Raw genomic sequence first — 25276 nt, 5'->3', positions numbered from 1 at the left:
AAAAGGGAGGAAAGAGGAATACTAGGGAGTGAATCTGATCAAGTGTTATATGCATACACCAATATAACAATGAAGCCCACATTCTTTATCATTAATATGTGCTAATATAAAAAGCTCTTAAAGAAGCTAGGAAAGGAAAATCAAACTAAGCCCAATGCAACCAAAAGGTAGGAAAAATGAAAATGAAAACAATAGAATCAATTACACAAAAAGTTGGTTCTTAGAAAAGATAAAACTAATAAACCAAAAGTGACTGAAATAGAAAAAATGCAAATAATTCAATCTTTCTAAATGTTTTCCAAAAAACTCAAGAGAAGAGAATATTTTCTAACACATTCTATGAGGCCAGTATTACCCTCAATCCAAAATCACAGACTTCATAAGAGAAGAAAATTACAAGCCATTATATCCATACATATTGATGCAAAAATCTTTAAAAAATACTGGCAAAAAAGACAAAAGTATATTAAAACCATTAAATATCAAAAGAAATAGGATTTATACCAGGAAAGCCAGGTTATTTAAAATAAGAAAATCTCTCAATGTAATACACCACAATAACTGAATGAAAGAAAAAAATGATCATCTCAACTGATAGAGAACATTTGATGAAATTCAACATCCTTTCATGAAAAAACATCCCCAAATAGAAGAAACTACCTATGATAGTTTGGTTGAGTGCCCTCCATAAGCCTATGTATTAAAGGTTGGTCCCAAGTCTAAGGAGCTCCTGGGAGGTGGTAGAACCTTCAGGAAGTGAGACTAAGGAAGGAAGTAGGTTCATTGCATGTGTACCCTTGAGGGAATATCAGATCCCAGTCCCTCCCTTTCTTTGCTTCTCAGCTACAAGGTGAGCAGTTTCCTCTACCAGGAACTGTTGCCATGATATACTACCTGCTACAGACCCAAAGGCAATAGGGCCAAGCAACCATGGACTAAAACCTATGAAACCATGAGACAAATGTGCTAGTCCGCTTTCACCATTGTGAAAAAACATCTGACAAGAACAACTTAGATGAAGAAAGATATATTTTGGTGCATAGTTTCAGAGTATTTAGTTCATCATTAGCTGAATCCGTTGCTCTGGGCTTGAGGTGAGGGAGAAATAATGGCAGAAGGGCGAGGTACAAGAAAGCTACTTAGCTTTTGACAGCTGGAAAGCAGAAAAAAAGTGAAGAAGAGGCTGGAGAGAAGATAAATCCTCCTAGGCTTACCCCCAATAATCTACTTCATCCAGCTAGGTCCCACCTCCCAGTAGTCCATCAGCCATCAATGGATTAATCTACCAATGAGATCAGAGCCCTCATGATCCAATCACTTCCTCAAAGCCCCACATTTAAACACATGAGATTTTGGGGGATATTCCTGATTCAAATTACAAAATAAACCTTTTCTCATTTTAAACTGATTATCTCAGGTACTAAGTCACAGTAATACAAAGCTGAATAACACATTGCTTCAACATAATGAAGGTTATAAGTGGAAAACCACCATACTAATGTTCTCAATATAAAACTTTCCCCTTTTGATCAGGAACAAGACAAGAATATCCACTTTGCCTCTTCTATTCAACATAAGACTAAATTCCAACCAGAGAAATTGTGTAGGAAAAAGAAATAAAAGAAATTCAAACTTAAAATGAAGAAGTAAAATTACCTCTATTCACATCTTATATGAAAAAAACCCTAAAGATCTCACAAAAAATTTGTTAAAATTGATAAACAAATTTAGCAATTTTGCAGGATATAATACTGCAGCAATATTGTATAAGATCAATAACAAAATGTAGTGTGTTTCTATAATAAACAATGAATAATCTAAAACAGAAAATGAAGAAACAAATTCCATTTAAAATAGCAAAAACCAGGTCAGGCACAGTGGTGCAAACCTGTAATTCCAGCTGCAGGGGAGACTGAGGCAGGAGGATTGCAAGTTCAAGGCTAGGCTCTGAGACTTGGCAAGATCCTATCTTAAAGTGAAAGAACAGTAAAGAGCTGGGGATGTAGCTCAGTGGTAAAGCACCCCTGAATTCACCCCCAGTATTGCAATAAATAAAATAGCATCAAACAGAATGATATACTTTGGAAAAAACTAAAGAGGCGAAGGACTTCTACAATGAAAATTACAAAACACTGCTGAAGGAAATTAAAGGAGACACAAATATAAACACATTCCATATTCATGAATTGGAAGATTTAATATTGCTAAGGTGTGAGTACTACCCAAAGTGATCTACAGGTTCAATGCAATTCCCAAGAAAATCCTAAAGACACTTAAAAAACAAAAACTAAAAAGAAAAATTCATCTTAAAATTTAATGGAATGTCAAGAAATCTGAAATAGACAAAATAGTTTTGAAAAAGAAGAAAGCTGGAGAATTCACACTGACTTCAAAATTTACTACAAAACTACAATAATCAAAACAGTGTGCTGCTAGCATAAAGACAAACATACAGGCCAATGGAATAGCAATGAGAGCCCAGAAATAAGCCTTATATAAATGATCAAATGTTTTTTGACACAGGTGAAAGAATAAAGCTGGACTTATAACTCATGCCACATATAAAACTTAGTGTAAAATGTATCAAAAACCTAAATAGAAGAAGCAAAACTATAAAATTCACAGAAGAAAACAAAGTTGTAAAATCTATGACCTTGTATTTGACAATGTACTTTTAGATATGGTACCAAAACCAACACTTGAAAAAGTAGATAAATTAGACTCCACTGAAATCTAAAACTTTTATGAATGAAAGGACATTGTTTAGGAAAGTGTAAAAAAAATGAAATATATATATATATAATGTAAGAAAATATTTGCAAATTATACATCTGCATAGAGTACATAATGAATTCAACAGCAGAAAGAAAAATAACTCAATTCAAAAAGGGCATTTCTTCTGGGGCTGGAATTGTGGCTCAGTGGTAGTGTGCTTACCTAGCATGCATGAGGCACTGGGTTCAGTCCTCAGCACCACATAAAAATAAAGACAATAAAGTCCATCAACAACTAAAAAAAATATTTTAAAAAAGAGGCATTTCTTCAAAGAAGATACATGAATGTCCATCAAATCCATAAAAATATTCTTAAAATCATTAATCATTCAGGGACGGCAAATCAAAACCATATAAGATAACACTCATACTCTAGGATGGTTATAATGACAATAACAATAAGATCAACAAAAATGGGAAATAACAAGTGCTGGCAAACTCATGGAGTAAACGGAATCCCCAGACTTTGCCAGTGAGAATGTAAAATGGTTTAGCTTTAAACACGAAATTACCATATGACCCAGCAATTCCACTCAGGAATATACTCAAAATTCAAATAAATGTATACACATGTTCATCAGCAACACTATTCAAAGTCTAAAAGGCAGGAGTAGTTCAAATGTCCATCAGTGGATGAACAGATAAACAAATTGTGATACTTAAGGGTGAGACAATATTATGTAGTCATAAAAGGATGGCTAGTAGCTACAATGTGGAAAAATATCAAAGTATGCTAGGCAAAAGAAGGCCTAACAAAAGGTTGCATATTGTTGATTCCACTTACATGAAATATTCAGAATAAGTAAGTCCACAGAAAGAGGATACAGATTGGTGGTTGGTTGGGAATGAGGAGTAACTGCTTGATAGGTATAGAGTCTTCTTTTGGGGTGATGAAATGTTTTGGAGCTAAAGTTGGTAGTTGTACATATTGTGAATGTACTACATGTCACTGAACTCTTCACTTTTAAAAAGTTTATGTTATGCAAATTTCACCTTAATTTAAAAAAAAAACGTTAAAACAAAAATTCTACCACACTGATATATCCATCAAAAGAGCTAAAATGGAAAAGAGTTGGCAGGGTGTGGAGCAGTGGGAATCCTCACAAACTGGTGGTGTGTAAGTTGGTTACAATTATTTGAGAAAACTGCCAGTATCTAGTAGAGCTGAACTCATATGTACACCCTAGCACAATGCTTGGTTAGTACTTGATAAATATTTATTGATTGAACTAATGGAAGTACCCACTTTTTTTTTAAGAGAGAGAGAGAGAGAGAGAATATAATTATTTTTTTTTTTTAGTTTTCGGTGGACACAACATCTTTATTTGTATGTGGTGCTGAGGATTGAACCCAGGCCACACGCATGCCAGGCAAGCACACTACAGCTTGAGCCACATCCCCAGCTCCCCACTTTTTTTAATATGCATGATGCTAAGATACTAGGATATAAAATGAAGACATGGTTTTCTTTCCTCATAAACTGACATAAAAAAATCATAACATAATATATTTTGCAGGGTAAATAGTGTGGTGGTATTAGAGTCAGATTTTTGAGTCATGGCTCCACCATTTACTAAAAAGCTACTTTTTTGGGCAAGTCTGAAAACTTTATTTCTACAAAATTTATGAAATTTCCTTCATTTTCACTGTCATTTCACAGTTCTAGTCTATTGCTGCACACAGCACAACCATACCCCATTCTTTGCAGTTTAAATCCAGATTTCCCATTCTATTAAAATCTAAACTTCCTAATGTGGTATTAAAAAACTTCCATGTTTTGTTATCTACCTGCCTTTCCAGTAATATCTCAGATTAAATAAACTCCCACAATGCTGCAGAAGGAGTTCTGGCTGCTTTCTTATCTTGAATACGCTATGAAATGTCTTGGCTCAACATGTCTTCCCAGAATTTACTCTCCCTGTTTTTAAGTATCGTCAGGTCACATCAGAATAATTTTTCAGTTTATATTTCCTCTTTACACATTTTTTATTGGTGCAGTATAGTTATACATAATTATGGGACTTGTTATTACATATTCCTCCAAGCACACAATATAACAATATAACTTGGCCAATTTCACTCCCCAGCACTTCCTCCCTCCCTCCCTCCCGCCTCTCCTTCTCTGGTCCCTTATCTCCACTGATCTCCTTTTGATTTTCATAAGATCCATTCCCTCAATTTTTCCCCCCTTTTCCTTTTTAGCTTCCACATATGACAGAAAGCATACAACCCCCCTTAGCTTATTTCACTTAACATAATCATCTCTAATTCCATCTATTTCTCTGCAAATGACATAATTTCATTTTTCTTTATGGCTGAATAAAAATCCACTGTGTATATATACACCACATTTTCTTTTTCCAATTATCTGTTCATGGACAACTAGACTGGTTCCATAAAGTTGGCTATTTTGCATCAGGCTGCTATAAACATGGGTATGCATGTATTGCTATAGTATGATGACTTTAATTCTTTAGGATAAACAAAGAAATGGTGTTGCTGGGGCATATACTGGTTCCATACCTAGTTTTTTTATTTTTATAATTTTTAGTTGTAGATGGACACAAGACCTTTATTTTATTTATTTTTAATGTGGTTCTGAGGCTCAAACCCAGTGCCTCACACAAAGTAGGCAAGCATTCTACAACTGGGCTACTACTACCCTCGCTCCCATTACTAGTTTTTTGAGAAAGTTCCATACTAATTTCCATAGTGGTTGTACTAATTTACAATCCCACCAACAATATGAGTATTCCTTTTTCTCCACATCCTCCTTTAGAATTCTTTTTTTAAAATAATTATTTGTTAGTTGTAGTTGGACATAATACCTTTACTTTATTTATTTATTTTTATGTGGTGCTGAGGATCGAACCCAGGGCCTCGCACATACTAGGTGAGCGTTCTACCGCTGAGCCACAACCTCAGCCCCTAGAATTTGTATTCTTGACTGCCATTTTGACTAGTGTGAGATGAAATCTCAGTGTAGTTTTGATTTCCATTTTCCTAAATGCTAATGATGAACATTTTTTTCATATATTTACTGGCCATCTGTATTTCTTTTTTTGAGAAGAGTCTGTTTAACTCATTTGCCCATTTATTAATAGGGTTTTGGCTTTTTGGTGATAAGGTTTTTTGAGTTATTTATATATTCTAGATATTAATTCTCTGTCACAACAGTAGGTAGGAAAGTTTTCTCCCATTCTACAGGTTCTCTCTTCACATTCCTAATTTTTCCTTTGCTGTGCAGAAGCTTTTTAATTTGATGTCATCCCATTTATTAACTCTTGGCTTTATTTCCTGAGTTTTAGGAGTCCTCATAATTTATTGATAAAGAGTTTTTGGAATGTAGTTTTGCTGAACATACAGGAGAGAAAAAAGCTGATCACATTTATGAAACTAGTCTGATACACAGGACAAATGAATTAATTAGTATTAAGAAGCATATTTTGGCTTCCTGGGCATTTATTTTACTTAGGAATATAAAACTTACTATTTCCTCTTAACCATATTGTTGCATTATAATACCTCTTCTTTTTTTTTATTGTTGGTTGTTCAAAACATTACATAGTTCTTGATATATCATATTTCACACTTTGATTCAAGTGGGGTATGAACTCCCATTTTTACCCCGTATACAGATTGCAGAATCACATCAGTTACACTTCCATTGATTTACATATTGCCATACGCGTGTCTGTTGTATTATAATACCTCTTCTTAAAAGACTATCATAAGGAGCTGGGGTGGTAGCTCAGTGATAGAACAATTGCCTAGAACGTATGAGGCACTGGGTTCAATCCTCAGCACCACATAAAAATGGTGAATATAAAAGTATTTGTCCACCAATAACTTAAAAAAAATTTAAAAAGAAGACTATCATAGGGAAAATCCTTCTTCCATTCTATTTACTTCAATATCAAAATAAGTTTGCCCTATTAACACTAGTTAAGAATATGGAGAGATATTCCCAGGAACTTTAAAATGATGGAATTAAAGTTGTCATTTGAAAGATAAAACACATAAAGGATAAAAATGTGTAATGTGTACTGAGTGAAGTAAACTAGTGGGATCAATCTAATTCAACAATTCAATTAAATTTACTCTATAGAGAGACACTAGAGTGGATTAAAACACCAGGTTGTTTGTAGTGGGGTAGAAGAGGAATATAAGTTGTAATAATAATACAAGAATTATATCTCAGTTTTTTTTTTCTGGAAAAAACCCTGATATGTTTAAGAAGACTGGATACAATATAAAATACAAAACCCAAAACCTGTACTACAGAATATAGGAAAATAGCTTATGTTATTTATAACATATAAAGGGAACATTAAATGAAAATGTGGAATTAAAAATGTTTTTCCACAGTTATCTCTAAGTTATATTTTTAAATATTACAAAAATGGTATTTTTGGAAAGCATTTAACATAAAATTGTCTCTTTTATTATTTTCTTCCCTTCTGTAAAAATAAAATTTAATTTATTTAAGTATCTGTTTTATGTAACATCATAATCTAACTAAGATAGAAGTGGTTCAATTAGAGATACAGGGAGAGAAAAAGTATTCAGCTAATCAGTAATGTGATATCTGACTAGAACAAGTAGCATATCAGTTGCTAGAAAGTAGAAAGCTTTCTCAAATTTCAAAGCAACACAGATATGATAAGGTTCAAGGCAGAAGAGAGCAGGTGGTATGGTAGCAGTCATTAATTATAAAATGTGCAGGCTTAACAAAAGACCCAATTAAAAGACTTAATTAGCAATATTGGCATTCTTAAAATTGATTTTAAGCTATTTCCATTGAATAAAGTTTTCAAGAGAAAAAATAAAATTCACAACTAAAAAGAGTCATCATAAGAGAAAAGCTGCTCAATTTTCTCTGAAAATAGTTTTTGAAAAACATTATGAAACCAAAGATAATGTTAGAGAGTATTGGTCAGTGGAAAAAATATGCTGACAAATATCTACTTTAACCATAATTTCATTAACTCTTTCAAAAAATTATCTAATTAGGATTAAATAAAAATGAATCAAAGAGCTCTGAAGAGTCTTCTGCTTTTACATATATACCTCATTTAATTCTCATAGTATTTGTTATCTAGTCATACATATACTTGAATATATGTATGAATGCTATATATATAAACTGAGTATTTTGTGAATTTTATTTGGTACTAGAAATTGAACCCAGAGGATCTTTACCATGGAGCCATATTCCCAGCCGTGTTTATGTTTTATTTTAAGACAGGGTCTCAGTTATGTTTTAAATATTACAAAAATGGTACTTGTTATAATACCTAAAAGTTGCCTAGGGCCTTGCTAAGTTGCTGAAGTTGGCCTCAAACTTGCCATTCTCCTGCCTCAGGCTCCCCAGCTGCTGGGATTATAGGCATGTGCCCACCAGACCCATCTCGTGTATGTATTTTAGACCATACAAATGTACACTTTCTAATTTTGTGCTTCTACTTCATCTTGGTATTTAAAACTCTGAAGCCAAGACTATACTCATTCTCTTTTTTCCTTCTGAAAGAAAGCTACTTCAATGAAATGAGTTATTATGAACTTAATATAGAAGAAAATGAAATCTTGCTATATTGTTTAGTTTTTACTACTTAAAAGTTAACGTGTCACAGTACAGAACTATCTAGTACTTACTGGTTGTAAAAAACCACTAGGTTGCATTTGTGTGAAGAAAAATGGGTAGAAAAGAAAATCTGAATATAAATGGAAGAGTTAAAAGAAAAAACAGCTAATTTTGAGGGTGAAAGAGTTTCTTAAACTGGGAACAGGTCCTAAGTTTATGAAGTCTAGGGTACTATATGCAGAGCACCCTGGAGATAACCAGACTTTGGAAAGGAGTGACTACATATTTAGCCACAGAGGGAGGCCTGACAGCATAGTGAAGATGCATGGTTAGCTTGGCATTAGGGAGGGCAGTTCCCCATGGGGTTCTTGTCATGTCAGAGACTAGAGATACCACACTGGCCTAAGAGGGAGACAAGGAGCATGTGGGACTCACTTAAAAAGGAATCTGAGGACATTTTCAGATAATCCATAAAGCAACAATCCCAACTGAGCAATTTCTTTTTTTTGGTACCAGGGATTGAGCTCAGGGGCACTCAACCATTGAGCCCTATTTTGTATTTTACTTGGAGACAGGGTCTCACTGAATTGCTTAGTGCCTTGCTTCTACTGAGGCTGGCTTTGAACTCGCTATCCTCCTGCCTCAGCCTCCCAAGCTGCTGGGATTACAGCTGTGCACAACTGTGCCCAGCTGAGCAACTTCTTTTGATTGTCCTTTGGGAAAGGAAGGGTATTGCAAAGAATGACTGATGACAGACCTCTCCTGGTCCTAGATGGAGGAGGGCTTAAGGTTTGGAAAAACTGAGAGACTGGACTTTTTTTTCAGTCTTTTGTTGTCACACAAGTTTTACCTCTAACAGAATTCTACAAAATGCTGGTACTTACTATTTGTAGGAAGTGATTTTAATAGACTTAAAATAGTATTTTTTAAAAATATTTTTTAGTTGTAGATGGATACAATATCTTTATTTTTATTTATTTATTTTTATGTGGTGCTGAGGATTGAACCAAGGCCTCATGCATGCAAGGCAAGCGCTCTACCACTGAGCTACAACCCCAGCCCCATTAAAATAGTATTTTAGTAAAGAACATGCAACACATATCCAGTGAATAAATATCTCAATTTATTGAACTATCAAATCACAGGCCTTTTCTATCTTAATGACCAAAAGAACAGTGAACTATACTTTTAATGGTGTCATGTAATCATTTGTTAGGGTGTCTTCTATTTATTTTATCATAGTTTTATAGAAGGATTGTGAGAGTTTTTTTCTTTTTTTGCAGCTGGGGATTGAAATCAGGGCCTCATATATGCCAGGCAAGGGTCTCCCAGCCCCTTTTCTTTTTTATTCATGCTTTACTAATATGATAAACATCTTTATTACAAAAGGCCAATTCAGCAAAATATATAAGTTGAAATTATTCTAAAAAATTTAACAAAAGGCTAATGCAGATATTCTAGTTCTAAAATTGCCATAGACAAGTTATTCTAAAAAGATAAAAATGTTTTAGGCAGAGAATGTAACAAAAACAATGTTATTAAAGGGCAGATTAATGAATGATGAAAATGTTCAGTGGCAAGCAGGTATTATCAATGACAAATATAAATAGTTGATTACTAGGGTTACAACTTAAGATATATCTCTGAAGACTTCATCTGTTATTAAACTAACTAAATTAAAAAGCTTAAAAAAACTTATTCTTAATAAAACAGATAAACCGAGGCAGTTTTAGGTAGCTGAAGATCTAATAACACTGTTTAACCAATACTCTGGTGTGCTCACGGTAGGTCTCTTTTAGTTCCTTTTATTTATGGGAAAGAAGCTCATTTTGATGAGTATAAAGTCATCTTAGTAAGCAAGTAACAAAAAGGTAAAGGACTAAACGACTATAGAATAATATAAGAAATGACTTAATAATATGGAGAGAATAGTTGGTTAAAAAAAATAGCAGCAAACAGGCTGGTATTTGTACCCTCTAAATATCTCTAGATACCAAGATCAAAACAATTTATATAACTGTTTAAAGTGAAACATTTTGGAGACAGAAAATGGGGAATGGATGAATCAGACCTATAGTGGGAATTTTATGTATTTTCCTGAACATAAACATTGCATAAGATGGAACGCATCACTTAACATACTGATGAGAAAAAAAAAAGATTGTATAAGGGTTTTTTTTTATTTTTTATGAGTGCATTTATAATTATACAAAATAGTGGGATTTGGATTTTCTTAAGGAGCAGTTGTGTGTTGGATCCTATATACCAGCTTGGGAGAGATAAGTATTTTCAGAAACTTTACAAGCCTATTTAATATATCCATTAGTAAGAATTAAATTATATAACTTACATTAAATTGAATTTAAAAAGGTAATACAAACTTGGTGTGCCTTATGTGAAATGCCTAGGACAAAAAGTGTTTCAGGCTTCAGAATTTTTTGGATTTTAGAAAATTTGCATAGACTTCATTGGTTAAGCATCCTACTCTGAAAATCTGAAATGCTCCAAAATCTGAAATATTTTGAGTATCATGTCAGACCTCAAAAAGCTTCAGACTCTGGAGCATTCTGAATTTCAGATTTTAAGATAAGAGATGTAATAACTCTAAGCTAAATTCATCACTTCCTGTTTTACTGCATTTTGTTATTGTGTATGCTTTGAGAGGTTTATATCGATTATAAACACACATGATAGACATATTATAAAATAGTAAACTACTATAATATATCTCTTCCCAGTTGTACTTTCAGAGATATCACATTATAGTTTGGAATCAGTCATGGTGGGAGAAATAACACCACTGATATTGGTGAATACTATAAATCAAGGCTTTTTCCCTCCAAAGAACTGATTTTTAAAAATTGCCAATATACACTCCTATGGGATATTCTAAAAGTTTGATAAGGAGGGCTGGTTTAAAATTGGTAACACTGTAGCTAGGCACAGTGGCACATGCCTACAATCCCAGTAACTCTGGAGGCTGAGGCAAGAGGATCACAAGTTTGAGGCCAGCCTAAGCAATTTAGTGAGACTCTGTCTCAAAATAAAAAATAAAAGGCCTTGCCTGGGGGTATAGTTCAGTGATTAAGTGATCCTGGGATCAATTTCCAGTATTTAAAAAGAAAAAAACCCATAATACAAATAATTGACCATTCTTTTCTCATAAAGTGGTATAAGTCATACATCTTTAAAGATATGACTTTGGGGATTTAATTTTGATTTGGGATCTCTCTAGCAAGAAATGAAGAGTAAGCATAGGATAAAACCATCAAGAATCATTGTTGAATACTTTTCAGGACCATGCTTTTAGTTCTAACATTTAAAAACCAAAATAGAAAACTTTTTCAAAACACTAAATTAAAAAAATTATATATGTATATGTATGTGTGTGTATGTATATATATATTAGTTGTAGGTGGACATAATACCTTCATTTTATTTATTTATATGTAATGCTGAGCATCAAACTCAGGGCCTTACACATGCTAGGTGAGCTCTCTATCACTGAGCCACAACCCCAGCCCCAGAACACTAAATTTTTGTGAATATGGATGAGTATGAAACTGAACAGTGCAGAAATGTTTCTTAAAATTCTATAGTTTTTCCAAAGTGCTTTACCACATGGAGTAAGAAAGAGGCTACACAGATGACCCTAGTCTCTCATGTGTTGGCATTAACCAAATAAACTAAGCTTTTTGTATCATTTTTTAATATGTTGAGGTTTTATGCAAAATGTCATTAGAAAAAAATATTCACTGAAGAAATTAAGGAAAGAAGGGAGGAAGGAAACCAGAACGTTAGATAATGTAGGTGTGTTTGTATATGGGGGTACATGCATATATGTATACCATCAGAACTTATGAAAGGTATGTTTGTGTGGGTGAAATTTATCAGGAACAGTTTTAGAAGGTATACATGTATACACACATACATACACATATATGTATGAAATTGTTGGTATTTGAGACTTTAAACTTAAATGGTAAGATTATAGAGTATGTAGATAACCTTTTAAAGGGAATAAAAAAACAAGTGTAATTTTGAATCTTAACAGTTACGTTATTTGGGCTAAAGCACAATTTTATGTAGTATATTTTATTATTTGTAAAGCAAAGGCAACTTTATCAAACTAATAAAAAAAGAAACTAAACACTTAAAAATGAAAAGTCTCAAAATTTTTAGACAATAAAAACATTGCTAGTTAGAATATTGTCTCAAGAATATAAGCAAATATCTTTCAAGCTAAACAGCCTTTTAAAAGGGAAAACAAATAAATGCATTAATTTAAATGAGCAGAAATGCATCTACTTTTAAGAACTTTTTCCCCCCTAGAGCAAGCAAATCAACCAGAGGAAAGTGCAATAATAACTGTAAGACTAGGTTTCATGGAAGATGAAATACTGGCTGCATGGAGGATGTTGTGGTCCACACTTTGTTTTCTTTGAGGTCTTCTACCCTAATGGTAACCAGGACCATCTAACTTAGCTTATGAAATCTGACAAGGGTACAACCCATGGCAATAAGGATGCAGGACAGTGATTTTATTTCTTATTTTATTCATTGCAGCCCTAGGGAGAGAGATAACGAGAACAGGAATGAAATCCAGGTCTCCTACATAAAACACTGTGGAACGTTACCACCAGGTCACCAGGAGGGAAAATAACATATTTTATTTTAAAAGACTTTGTTATACTATTTATGATGGAAAATCATTTGTTTTGGGTTGTCCAATAACATTAAAATCTTACTTCCATTAATCATAACTTTCAATGATTATTTTCACAAAAAATTATTTGATATTTGTTTATTGGATTTAAAATATTTAGCTACTGTTTCAGAAATGGGAAAAAAAGACTACTACTAACTTATAAAATATGTCAGATAACTATAAAATAATCAGAAATAACTTTAAAATAATGTGTTTGATTCATTTAATATTCCTACTTGGATGTTTATTGTCTTTCTCTTATTACTACACAATGTTGGAGACACTGATGAAAACCCTAGCAAAATCTGGGAGAAATTACCTGGATTTGACCTTCCTAAGAGCTTAAGAAGATTAAGAAATTCCACAGATGAATTAATGCCTAATTTACTTATATTTGTTGAGCCATGTAAAATTTTTGATATTTGAATGTTTTGACCTAAAAAATGATAAGTGAATATAATTCAATTAAATATATATCTAAGGGCTGGGGATGTGGCTCAAGTGGTAGCGTGCTCGCCTGGCATGCGTGCGGCCCGGGTTCGATCCTCAGCACCACATACAAACAAAGATATTGTGTCCGCCAACAACTGAAAAATAAATATTAAAAAATTCTCTCTCTCTGAAAAAAAACCCCTTTAAAAATATATATATATCTAATAGTGACCTTGACATTCAAACATTCTCTATAAAATAGAGAAAATACTATTATATATCATTCTTATGAGGGTTAAGTGAGCACTACATGTACAGCACATAGGATCATTCCTGTACTATATATGTATATGGGATACAACAGTCATGGAGCTATGTGTCTACATGTAGTTTGTATACACAAATCCTATATCATTATAGTACATATATAGTACATGGGATACAACAGTCATGGAGCTATGTGTCTACATGTAGTTTGTATACACAAATTCCATAAGGAAAATACCATTGGAGAAAACTAGTTGTTGGGAGTTACTGATGATAACATGTCAAATAACAAGTAACTGATGATAACATGTCAAATAACAAGTAACTGATGATAACATGTCAAATAACAAGTAACTCCCAACAACTAGTTTTCTCCAATGGTATTTTCCTTATAGGATTTGTGTATACAAACTACATGTAGACACATAGCTCTATGATTGTTATACCCCATTTAAACCCAAGGCATCCTTCCTTAAAAGCTCATCTGTCAATTACATCATTTTACATCAGTACCTTCTAAAAGCATGCAGATAAGTATTTCAAACCTTCCCAAATAAATACTGGACCAAAATAAAACTTAGGCTTTTAGAGAAGTTGTTGAAAATACAAACAGCAACAAGGGTAACTGGAACATATATTTATCTTCAGTTTCTACTAATGAAAAGGAAAAAAGGGAAACTTTTGAAATGAAAACTTTGAAAATCATAGCAGGATCCCAAACATGGCTAGTATAAGAAGAAAAGTTCATATTTTAGGGTTCCTCAGTTTTTAAAATATTTTATTCTCATATCTCTAAGGAAGAAGAAGCAGACAAATTCATACTTTTTGTAAAGTGTTAAATAAGACAACTAAATCCCAATCCTGTAGGTAATAAATGGTGATGCTAAAACTATAAGATTTGGGTCTCCCAACTTTAGAATTCAGTATTTTGTCTCCTACTTGCCTATTATTATGCTCTCTCAGCAGAAATTACCATGATAAATTATTTTGGGCATTGATTAATTTAACAAATATTTACTGTGAGTCTAATGTATACACATTTTTTATGATAAGTTCGAAACCAGGAAAAAGTTCTAATGAGAAAAGGATATAGGCTTTGAAACAAAGTAATCTGGGAAAGCAAATGCTACTTAAATACATAGTTCTACAGACAAAAATTACAGTATGACTTCATTGTATGACATCTGTAATGATCCTATTTACAAATAGGGTTATATTCTGAGGTACTGGGGGTTAGGACTTTGTTTTGGTTTGGATGTTAAATGTCACCCAAAGGCTTATATATTCAAGGGTTGGTCCTAAGCTGGATGGTGCTGTTGGGAGATGGTGGTACCTTTAGGAGATGGGGCCTTGGGAAAGGAAGTTATTTCACCTGGAGTATGTGCTTAAAGGGGATGTTGGGTCACTGCTCCTCCCCCTATTTTTCTAACTGCCATACATTCACCATGATGTATTACTTTGCCACAGGCCCAAAACCAACAGAATCAAGCAACTATGGACTGAAGATTCTGAAACTATGAGGCAAAATACATATTTAAATTAAGTTAGGGCATTTTGTCACAGTGACAGAAAACTAACACAGACCTTAACATGAATTTGGGGGGAATATAACTCAACTCCTAACACAAAAGTCAGAAGGAAGATGGAGGAAGTAAAGGGTTTAAAATTATTGCATTGTCTGGGAAGTGGCTAAGAAATCAATACAAGATTGCAATAAGATGCATTTTACATGTTTTATATTATCCACTAAAAGAAAATGAAAAAGGAATACATATATATATATATATACATATATATATATATATATATATATATACCAAATTCATGGAAGGGTAAAATGAAATATTAAAACTTAATCAACCCAAAAGAAAGCAAAAGAGGAAACAGAAATGAATATAAAATAAGAGGGAGAAGGGGAAATACTGGCAAATGACACTGGTCAAAGTATATTGGTATGTTGTGTGCAAGAATGAATATGTAACAAAAATTCCACTATTATGTATAATTAACATATAAAATATGGAAACAAAACTTTATTTTAAAAAGAGGGACCAGTAGAAAGCAAATATTAAGATGACAGATTCAAATTCCAAAATGTCATCATAATACTAAATGTAAATAGATTACTCATCCAAAATTTCAAAAACTATAACACTTTAGTAATAATAAAAATTGTAAGCAAACAGGAAGCAATATCAGAAAGATATCTGCAAAATATGCATCTATTAGGAAACTAAACATGAATAAAAAATAGGAAAGGAAATTAGAACACATTTTGATCTTTATGAAAACCAGAATATAATAATAAAATTTGTAGGATACAGCTAAAAGACTGAAGTATTCAAACCAGTGACTCAATATTTCATCTACCATAAGACACCAGAAAAAGGGAAAATTAAACAGAATACAGAAAAAATTAATTTAAAAGTAGAAATCAATGCCTTACAAAGCTGAAAAACAATATAGAAAAAATCAATGTAACTAAAAACTGATTTTTAAAGATCAGTAAATTGGATGTACCTCTAGACAGCCTGATCAGGACTAAAACAGTAGATATAAATTGCTATGCTAATACCAGCTGGACGCATGCCTGTAATCTCAGGAGTCAGGAGGCTGATGCAAGAAGATTCTGAGTTTAGAGTCAGTCTCAGCAAAAGCCAGGAGCTAAACAACTCAGTGAGACCCTGTCTCTAAGTAAAATACAGATAGGGCTGGGGATGTGGCTCAGTGGTTGAGTGGCCCAGTTCAGTCCCCAGTACGAGGAAAAAAAAATCTAATAGCATAAATAAAGATGAAATATCAATATAAATTCTATAGATATTAAAATAGTAATAAGGGAATTCTAGGAATAACTCTTGTCAGTACATTAAACAACTTAGATGAAATAGTCATATCCCTTCATAGACACAAACTATCATAGCTCACCAGAGAAGAAACAGATAAAAAATTCCACAAATGTGTCTAGAAAAGAGAAGAGAAACATCTTCCAATGCATTCTATGAGGTCAGCCTCAGATGATATGATAAGCAGACAAAAATGTTAAAACAAAGCACTAAGACCAGTATGAACACAAACTAAAAAGAAAATGAAATTCACATTGTATAAAAAAATGATAATATGTAATGACCAAAACAGAGTTTGTCCCAGGAACTTAAGAGTGGTTTAACATTTTAAAATTAACATAATTCAATGAATTATATATTAACAGATAAAAGAGAAAGACCATGTAACCATCCTTTTTAGATGCAGAAAATAAACAATCTGGAAAAAAAAATTCAACATCCATTCATGATGAAAACTCAGTAACTAGAAATAGAAGGAATTTTCCCCAAGATGATGAAGAATATCTGTTAAAGCCTAGAGCTAGCATCATAATAAGTAATGAAAAGATAATACTTCCTGAGATCCTTATAAGGATGTCTTTTTTCAATACTTCTTTAAAAAAAAAAAAAACAACACTGAATTGGCAGTCCTATCCAATCAAAAGGCCACAAAAAGATACAGAGCTTCCAAACTGGAAACTAAGAAGTAAAACTTTATTCACTTGTAGGCAACATAATTATTTATGTAGAAAATCCTAAGGCAAGGGGTAAAGAAGCAACTAGAACTAATAAGTTAGTTGAGCAAAATTGTTGAATACAAGATCAATATACAAAAATCAGTTCTATTTCTATGTATTAGTAAAAAATCATCAGAAATAAAACAATGTATATATGATCAATTGCTTTCTAATCAAGATACCATGGCAATTCAGTGAAAAATGATAATCTTCAACAAATGGAGCTGGAACATGGCATAGTCATATGTAAAAAGGTTTGAATCTAAAAAAGAAAAAGTTTGAACTTTGACGTCTACTTCACACAATATGGAAAAGTTGACTTGAAATGGATCACAAATCTAAATGGAAGAAAAAAACTATACAATTTCTAAAAGGGAACAGGAGAAAATATTAGTGACTTTATTAGTGACTTTGGGTTTGCAAAGATTTCCTAATTAGGATTTAAAGGATTAAATATAAAAGAAAAAATTTTGTTAATGGGAACATCTGAATTAAAGACTTTTTGCTTTCAAAAGATACTTTTACGAAGAAAAATCAAGTTATCTTCATTTTATTTATTTATTTTTATATGGTGCTGAGGATTGAACCCAGTGCTTCACACATACTAGGCAAGTGCTCTACTACGGAGCTACAACCCCAGGCCCTCAGGGAAAGATTTTTAACACATCTCTTGGCGCAACTGGTTAACAAGCAAGCAAAAACTGAATGATAATAACAAGAGAATTCAAAACATAGTTAATAAACTATCTGGCATATACAGAATACAGAAACCACAGTTACACAATTCTTTCAAGAGTAAATCAAACATTTGAAATAGTTGAACATAGGTATAATTGGATTGGATGCTTGTCGGCATAAGGTTAATGTGTTAGGAGCCTGGTCCCTAGTGTGGCAATGTGGTTGCTGATGGAACCTTTAAGAGATGGGGTCAAGTACGTAGTCCTTAAGTCATTTGGGATATTGCCCTACAAAAGGAATGCTAGTCTCCTGAAAGGAGTTCTTCCAAGAGTAAGTAGTTATAAAAGCCTGAGCCTGACTCCTGAATCTCTCTCTGGCTTCCTGCTTCAAACTGACAACAAGCATAAAGGGAGGTGGAACAGAGTGAATGGGAGCCAAGTTTTTGTATTCTATCGAAATTAAGTTGGCATTAATCCTAACTAGATTGTTATAAGATGTTAATTGTAATCCTTACAGAAACCACAAAAGATGCTCAGACTTGTATGTTAATTTTAATAGCACCTTCATTTATGATAGCCCAAAAGTAGAATTAACTTAAATGTCCATCAGCTGATGAATGGATAAACAGTATATCACATACCCACAAATGGAAATATTATTCAGTCACAAAAAGAATGAAGTACTGTTACATGTTACTCCATGGATGAACCTTGAGAACATTATGCCCAATTTAAAAAGCCAAACATATAAGGCCACATATTATTTGATTCCAATTATACAAACTATCCAGAATAGGCAAATCTATATAGATGGAAAGTAGATGAGTGTTTGCCAGGGGAGAGGAGAGCAGAGAATTGAAATTAACTTCTCACAGGTACCATTAGCACTGTTTAGAGAATGAAAAGGCAAGCCAAAAATAGAAGAGAAGGATACAAAGACTAATTTCTGAACTGTTTACAGACCAGTATCAAAAGATAGGCAATCGAGTAAAAAAATAGACTTGGAAAGGCACTTCATATAAGTAGTTATCAGTGTTCAGTAAACATAAGAAATGGTGTTCAATTTAATCTTCAAAGGATATGAAAATTATACCATAATTAGATATCACCACAAAACTACCATAATGGTTAAAATATAGAAGACATGACCAAGTACTGGCTAGGATGTACAGTAACTGGAACTATCATATTTTGCTTGCCATTGAAGGGTACACTGGTATAAACATTTTAAAAAATGATTCAGAAATATTTACTCAAGATGAGCTATGACCTGAAAGTTAACTCCAAAAATAAAATTTTATATATAGACAAACTGGAAGACATGTAAGAGAATGTTTGCAAGAAAATTAGTTATTATAGCCATGAACTGGAAATACCATATTTCTCTAACAAAATAAAATATACTGTTTACAAATGATTATATAGCAATGAAAATAACCTACTGGTAAACATAATCATGGATAAATCTTACAAATAAAATACTGAACACAGAAAATCTGAAGTAAAGGAGTACAATAAAATGATTCTCTTTGTAAAATTCAAAATGTGGGCAAAATGCCTATGGCATTAGAAGTCTTGATAATTGGAAAAAAGAAGGCAGCAACTAGGAGGAAACATAGGCAATGTTCTAGTAATTGATCTTAGCAATGGTTAACTTGGTGTGCCTTGGATATATCTTGGTGAGCTGTATAGCTATATTTTATGTACTTTTCTATAAGTGTTTTACTCAATTAAAACAACTTTTTAAAAGTTTATTTACCTGTTTTTTCTGTGTCCTGTTCCTGTTTTCCAGCCAATCATCCATTTGCTCCTCAATTTCTTCTATAGAAGTTCCATGATCATAAGACTGAACATATGTATTTTCTAAAGGCATGTATACAGGAAATTCGGGTTTTGGTTTTTTAACTTTAACTTTCTTCTGTTCTAAAAAATGTTTAAAAGAACCAGTTATTGGAATGTCTTAAGAATAAAAAGGATTTAAAAATATTCTAATAGTTTAGTCATAGACCATATCATGAAAGAACACATGGATGATTTTTTTAAATCACAACAGAACTTCTTTGTTTTGAATAATCTGCTGCAGTTTTCTTGTATATTAATCACTGCATTATTTTAAAATAAAACTTAGATGTTAATATGATGATTATGACATTATCACCGTACCTTTAGTTTTCAAAGTACGTTTCACCAAACATTTCATTTTGGCACAATAGAAAGACCTTTAACTTCATGTCTTAATCCTATGTTTAATATGTATTAGTTATATAATATTGGGCAAGTAACTTAATACTTAGGAGAAGTAACCATTTTTTCTGTAAAATAAATTGGCTCTCAATAAATAGTATATATTTATATTTTCAATATTTTACAAAGATAAAAAATTAGCTGGCAACATCAGGAATAGTTATAAATACAATCATGTGTGACATAATGATGTTTTTGTCAATGAACATACAATGGTAGTCCATAAGATTATATTGCCTAGTGACATCAAAGCCATCTTAGTGTGTGTAAGCACCCTATGATGTTCCCACAATGATGAAATTGCCTAATGACACATTTCTCATAATGTATTCCTGCTAAGAAATGCCCAACTGTAAATGGCTATCAACTGGGCTCTCTACCACATCCCATTCTGATCAGCGACTCAACATGAAGAAGTGACTCATTCTTAATTACTATCATCAAAACTTACCAAACCTCGAAACGATATTTTCATCCCCCTGTATTGGCATGCATTTGTTTATGTGTGCTATAATGCCAATGTAATAAAATAAGTAAATACTGAACCCATAAATGTTTAAATTCAATGAGAAAAGGATTTAATAAATGATTCTGCAAAAATGGAATACTCATTTGAAAGAAAACTGGACATAGTCTTATAAGCATTTTCTAAAATAAATTTCAACTGGATAAGAGAGTTTATTTTAAAAGTAATACAAATCTTACAAATTATATTAAAAATGACATTTTTAAAAAGGAAGAGTACATCTTAACTACTGAAAACCCAGATTCTTCAAAAGACAGATGTATCAAGAAGATAGAACATAGAATAAAGGCATCAAAAAGACAAAAGATAGAATAAACCTATCAAGAGACAACAGATTTCAAAAGAATATTTGCAATTCAGAGAAGAAACAGAAGATTAATATAAAGAGTATAATAAAGAGATTAAATAAATTGACAAAGGAATAGGCAACCCAATTAAAAAAAATAGGTAAAGGTCATGAATAGGCAATACACAAATGAACAAATCCATTGGCCAAGAAACAAGAAAAGATGTTCTACTCTCTAAAGGTTAAAGAAATGCAAATTTGAGCAATGTCAAATATGGTTGTGAACCATCAAATAGATAGAAAATTTAAAAGCCAATAATATGTGTTATTGGCAGAGAAAAAGCCATCTCTAAATTGGTGGTAAAAATGACAATTATTATAGCCTTATAGGAGAGCAGTCTATAAACATCTATTAAAATTAAAATTTAACCTTTTCCCTAGCAACAAAAGCATTAGAATGTAATTGTATGTGTGTATGTATATAAGTATATGTGTGTGTGTGTATAACTATTTTTTCTTTTCTTTAGAGAGATATAAAACTAGTAACAATAATTGCTTAGTAGGAGAAATGACTGAATAATTATTGAACATGCATCCACAATGAGAAACATTAGATCACCACTGAAATAGAGCTATAGCAGTTGACTAATAGAGATTCCATGAGTTTCAATAACAAAAGCAAGATGAAGAAAAGCATATAAGTCCATACATTAAGGCAAAATAACACCTCTCCAAATCCCTATGTGTACATATCTGTATATGTTTGTACATATTACATATATTCATGTAAATATATTTGAATATTAGTCTATAATCCATATGGAAAAAAATATGGATTAATATACTAAGGTATGTTGGGAGAAAGATGGAGGAGAGAGGAAACATAGAGACAAACAATAAAGGAAAAGAGAAGAAACACCACAATAAAAAATAAATAACATATGAATATACTTTTATATACTTTAAAAATTATTGACATAAACATAAGATTAAAAAGGTGATACAACATAAATCTATCTGAAAGTGCAGATTTCTAAAACTACATGTCAATAGCTTAGTAAATTTTAAATTCTGTGCCATTTTAATAATGTAGGGCTAAGTTTATATCATCTAACATTTTGCAATTGGCAAGATCTTACATATATTTTTTAAAATAGGTATTTTCAAAACTAAATGTCTTTTAGAAAATATGCCTCTAAATTAAAGGCTTCTATTTACTAAGCAGTCTCATCATCTCTCTAATTCTCTACCTTTAGTAAAACCTATATAATCAGCATGGATCCAAGCATCATGAATTCTGGAAGTAATGAACATATCATTATTTATACTTCATTCAGGAAAAAACAAATCTCAGACTATTTTTAGCAGCATTATGAAGTTTATATGAAAAATTCTGAGTTAAATATTCTCTCTCTCTTTAAAAAAATCAAACCAATTAACTAAAGAAAAAAATCAAATAACAAAATAAAAAATAAATAGCAAAAAAGCAAAAGTAAAACCCTGATTCATTACATGTTTGGTGAAGAGAAATAGTTTCATCATCCCCCCAAAATTAATTCAGTAAGATTATCAAAGGAATGATAAATGAGCCAATTATCATTTTAAGGGGGTCCTTCAGTTTAATGTTCCTTCCAAACAAAGTGGCCCAGGAATAAACAAAACAAAAACAAACTAATTCTGAGACAGTGTAACTCTGCGGTGGAGCACTTCCGATTATTACAAGGCCCTATTCAATCCCTAACACCATAAAACAAACAAATAAACAAAAACATTCCGGCACAAGTAGTCGGTTTATTAAATACTTAAACAACTCAATTTATAAGCCAGCTACTTTGATCAAATATTTTCTGTCTCAAAGTACAAGTGTTTATTGTGGCAGGACCCATTTACCAAACAGTGATTAAGGTTCTTTGGTCAGGAACTTCAGGCTATTTTTCAGGTCTTAAGATTAACACTTGTACCTTGATAGTATTGTAGAAATTAAGCAAGACACAACATCTTAAAGGTATCTTTTTTTAGCACACACAAGTAATTTTTCTTGGGAAAATATTCTGACAATAACAACCACTGTTTCAGGCAAGCAAGTCAGAAAAACTGTAGCCACACCCTCTTCCCCATACCTCTCATCCCTGTAAAGGGTAATGGGAAGACCAGAATTCTGCCCTTACCAGCCTGCAATGAGGCACTCCAACTATCCCACGAGAAGGATGTGAGAGAAGGCTGAGAGGTAATGAAGATTCTCCCCTCCCTCTGTGGAGTCAGTGGAGACCACATGAGTATGCTGGACTTTCAGGTCTACTGAGCAGTAATAAGATATCTGTGTCTTTCCCTGACACAATGGTTTCAGAGGAAGCCTAGTGAAGAATCAGGGCTTTTACAACTGCTTAGTGGCACTTGGAATACCACCTTCTATAATATTGAAAGATAGAGATCGGTAAAGCAGATGAAAATCATGGCTTTTGTATATGCCATCCACAAGAAACTCACTTCAAGTATAAATACAGGTAGGTTGAAAGTAAAAGGATTGAGAAAGATATACCATGCAAACATTAACCAAAAGAAAGCAGAGATACTTCATTCCTATCAAAGTAGACTTCAGAACAAAGAAAATCTGGGATGAAAAGGGATACTGTATAATGACTTAAAAAAAAGGGTCAGTCTACCAAAAAGACATAGCAATCCTAAATGTGTATGCACCCAGCAACAGAGCTATAAAATAAAATGCATAAAACTGATGGATCTGAAAACAAATTCAAAATTATAGTCAAAGACTTCAATACCCCTTTCTTTATATTTAAAAGTACAACTAAATAGAAGGTAAGAAAGGATATAGAACTAAACAATATCATCAATCAACTGGATTTAACTCACATATGTAGAACCTTCCATTTAACAAAAGCAGAATACACATTCTTTTCAAATACATGTGGAATATATGCCAAAGAGAGACAATATCTTGGACCATAAAACATACATCAACAAATTTAAATTAACTGAAATCAGAGTGTGTTTTCTCATTAAAAGTGAATGAAACTTGAAATTTGTAACAAAAGGTAAAAGGAAGATGCCTGAACTCTAGGAAATTAAAGAACATAATTTTAAATAATAAATGTATCACACAGAGAAAATCCAAGAAAGAAAAACAATGAATCTGAATCAAATGAAATTACAATATATCAAAATATGTGGGACACAGCCCAAACAGTGCAGAGAAGGAAATTTATTTATTTATTGATACCTGGCACTGTTTTTTTTTTAAATTAACTTTTCAATCATTATCTGAAAAGAAAACATTTTAGAGTAATATCCTTTAAAATAGCTCTGAGCAGACTGTGGTTGTGGCTCAGTGGTAGAGAGATTGCCTAGCATGTTTGAGGCACTGGGTTCGATTTGCAGCACCACATATGAATAAATAAATAAAAATAAAGGTCCTTAACAATTAAAAAAATAAATTTAAAAACCCCAGCTCTGATAAAGCATGACCACTACTATGTATCATAAAGCAGGTACAAGAAGTTGTACATTCAGAGTATGATATAGTACTGTCCTACATCTATGATAATAGAGGATATAATTAGAAAGGCATTATTTGAGACTTGATTCTACTTTCCAGCAGAGGCCCAAAGGATGGTATGACACAGCTCTGTAAAGAAGTGTACTTCCTTAGGATTTCCTTTCATTGGTGGCACAGTTCCCAATACTCATTTGTAGAGAGGGAGATTTATAGCACTAAATGTTTACATTGAAAGAGAGGGAAGGCTTCAAATCAATATCTAAATGTCTACATAAATAAACTAGGAAACAAAGATGAAAACAAAACTGAAATGCATTCTGCTGTCATGTATAATTAGAACAAATTTTAAAAAAGATGAAAACAAGCCTAAAGCAAGCAGAAGAAAGGCAATAACAAAATCAACAAAATTGAAAACAAAAACAAGAAAAAAATCAGTGAAAAAAAGAATTCTTTGTAAATATTGATAAAATTTAAAAACATCTGACAAAATTGGTAAAGAAAAAAGAGAGAAGACAAAAGTTACCAATATTAACACTGAAAAGGGGGAAATGATAGGACATACAAACATGAAGAGAAAAAGCAAGTATTAGAAAAACTCTAGATATATAATTTTTTTTTAGTTGTCAGTGGATTTTTTACTTTATTTCTTTATTTATATGTGGTGCTAAGGATCGAACCCAGGGCCTCACACATACCAGGCAAATG

The 25276-nt window shown here is 32.4% G+C and overlaps 1 protein-coding gene across 1 annotated transcript in view; it reads right to left on the bottom strand.

The window, feature by feature from the left end:
* The window catches only part of Dnajc1 (DnaJ heat shock protein family (Hsp40) member C1), a 210355-nt gene that overhangs the window by 59557 nt on the left and 125522 nt on the right, over positions 1 to 25276 (bottom strand). The window contains exon 8 of the mRNA XM_005325773.4: positions 19761 to 19924. Coding sequence (XP_005325830.2) covers positions 19761 to 19924 — 164 coding nt within the window. The remainder of the gene's footprint in view (positions 1 to 19760; positions 19925 to 25276) is intronic.

The sequence above is a fragment of the Ictidomys tridecemlineatus genome, chromosome 10, assembly GCF_052094955.1.
Source record: "Ictidomys tridecemlineatus isolate mIctTri1 chromosome 10, mIctTri1.hap1, whole genome shotgun sequence".
Taxonomy (NCBI): Eukaryota; Metazoa; Chordata; class Mammalia; order Rodentia; family Sciuridae; genus Ictidomys; species Ictidomys tridecemlineatus.
Note: the sequence above shows the minus strand (reverse complement) of the source record. Positions and strands in the feature narration are given on the sequence as shown.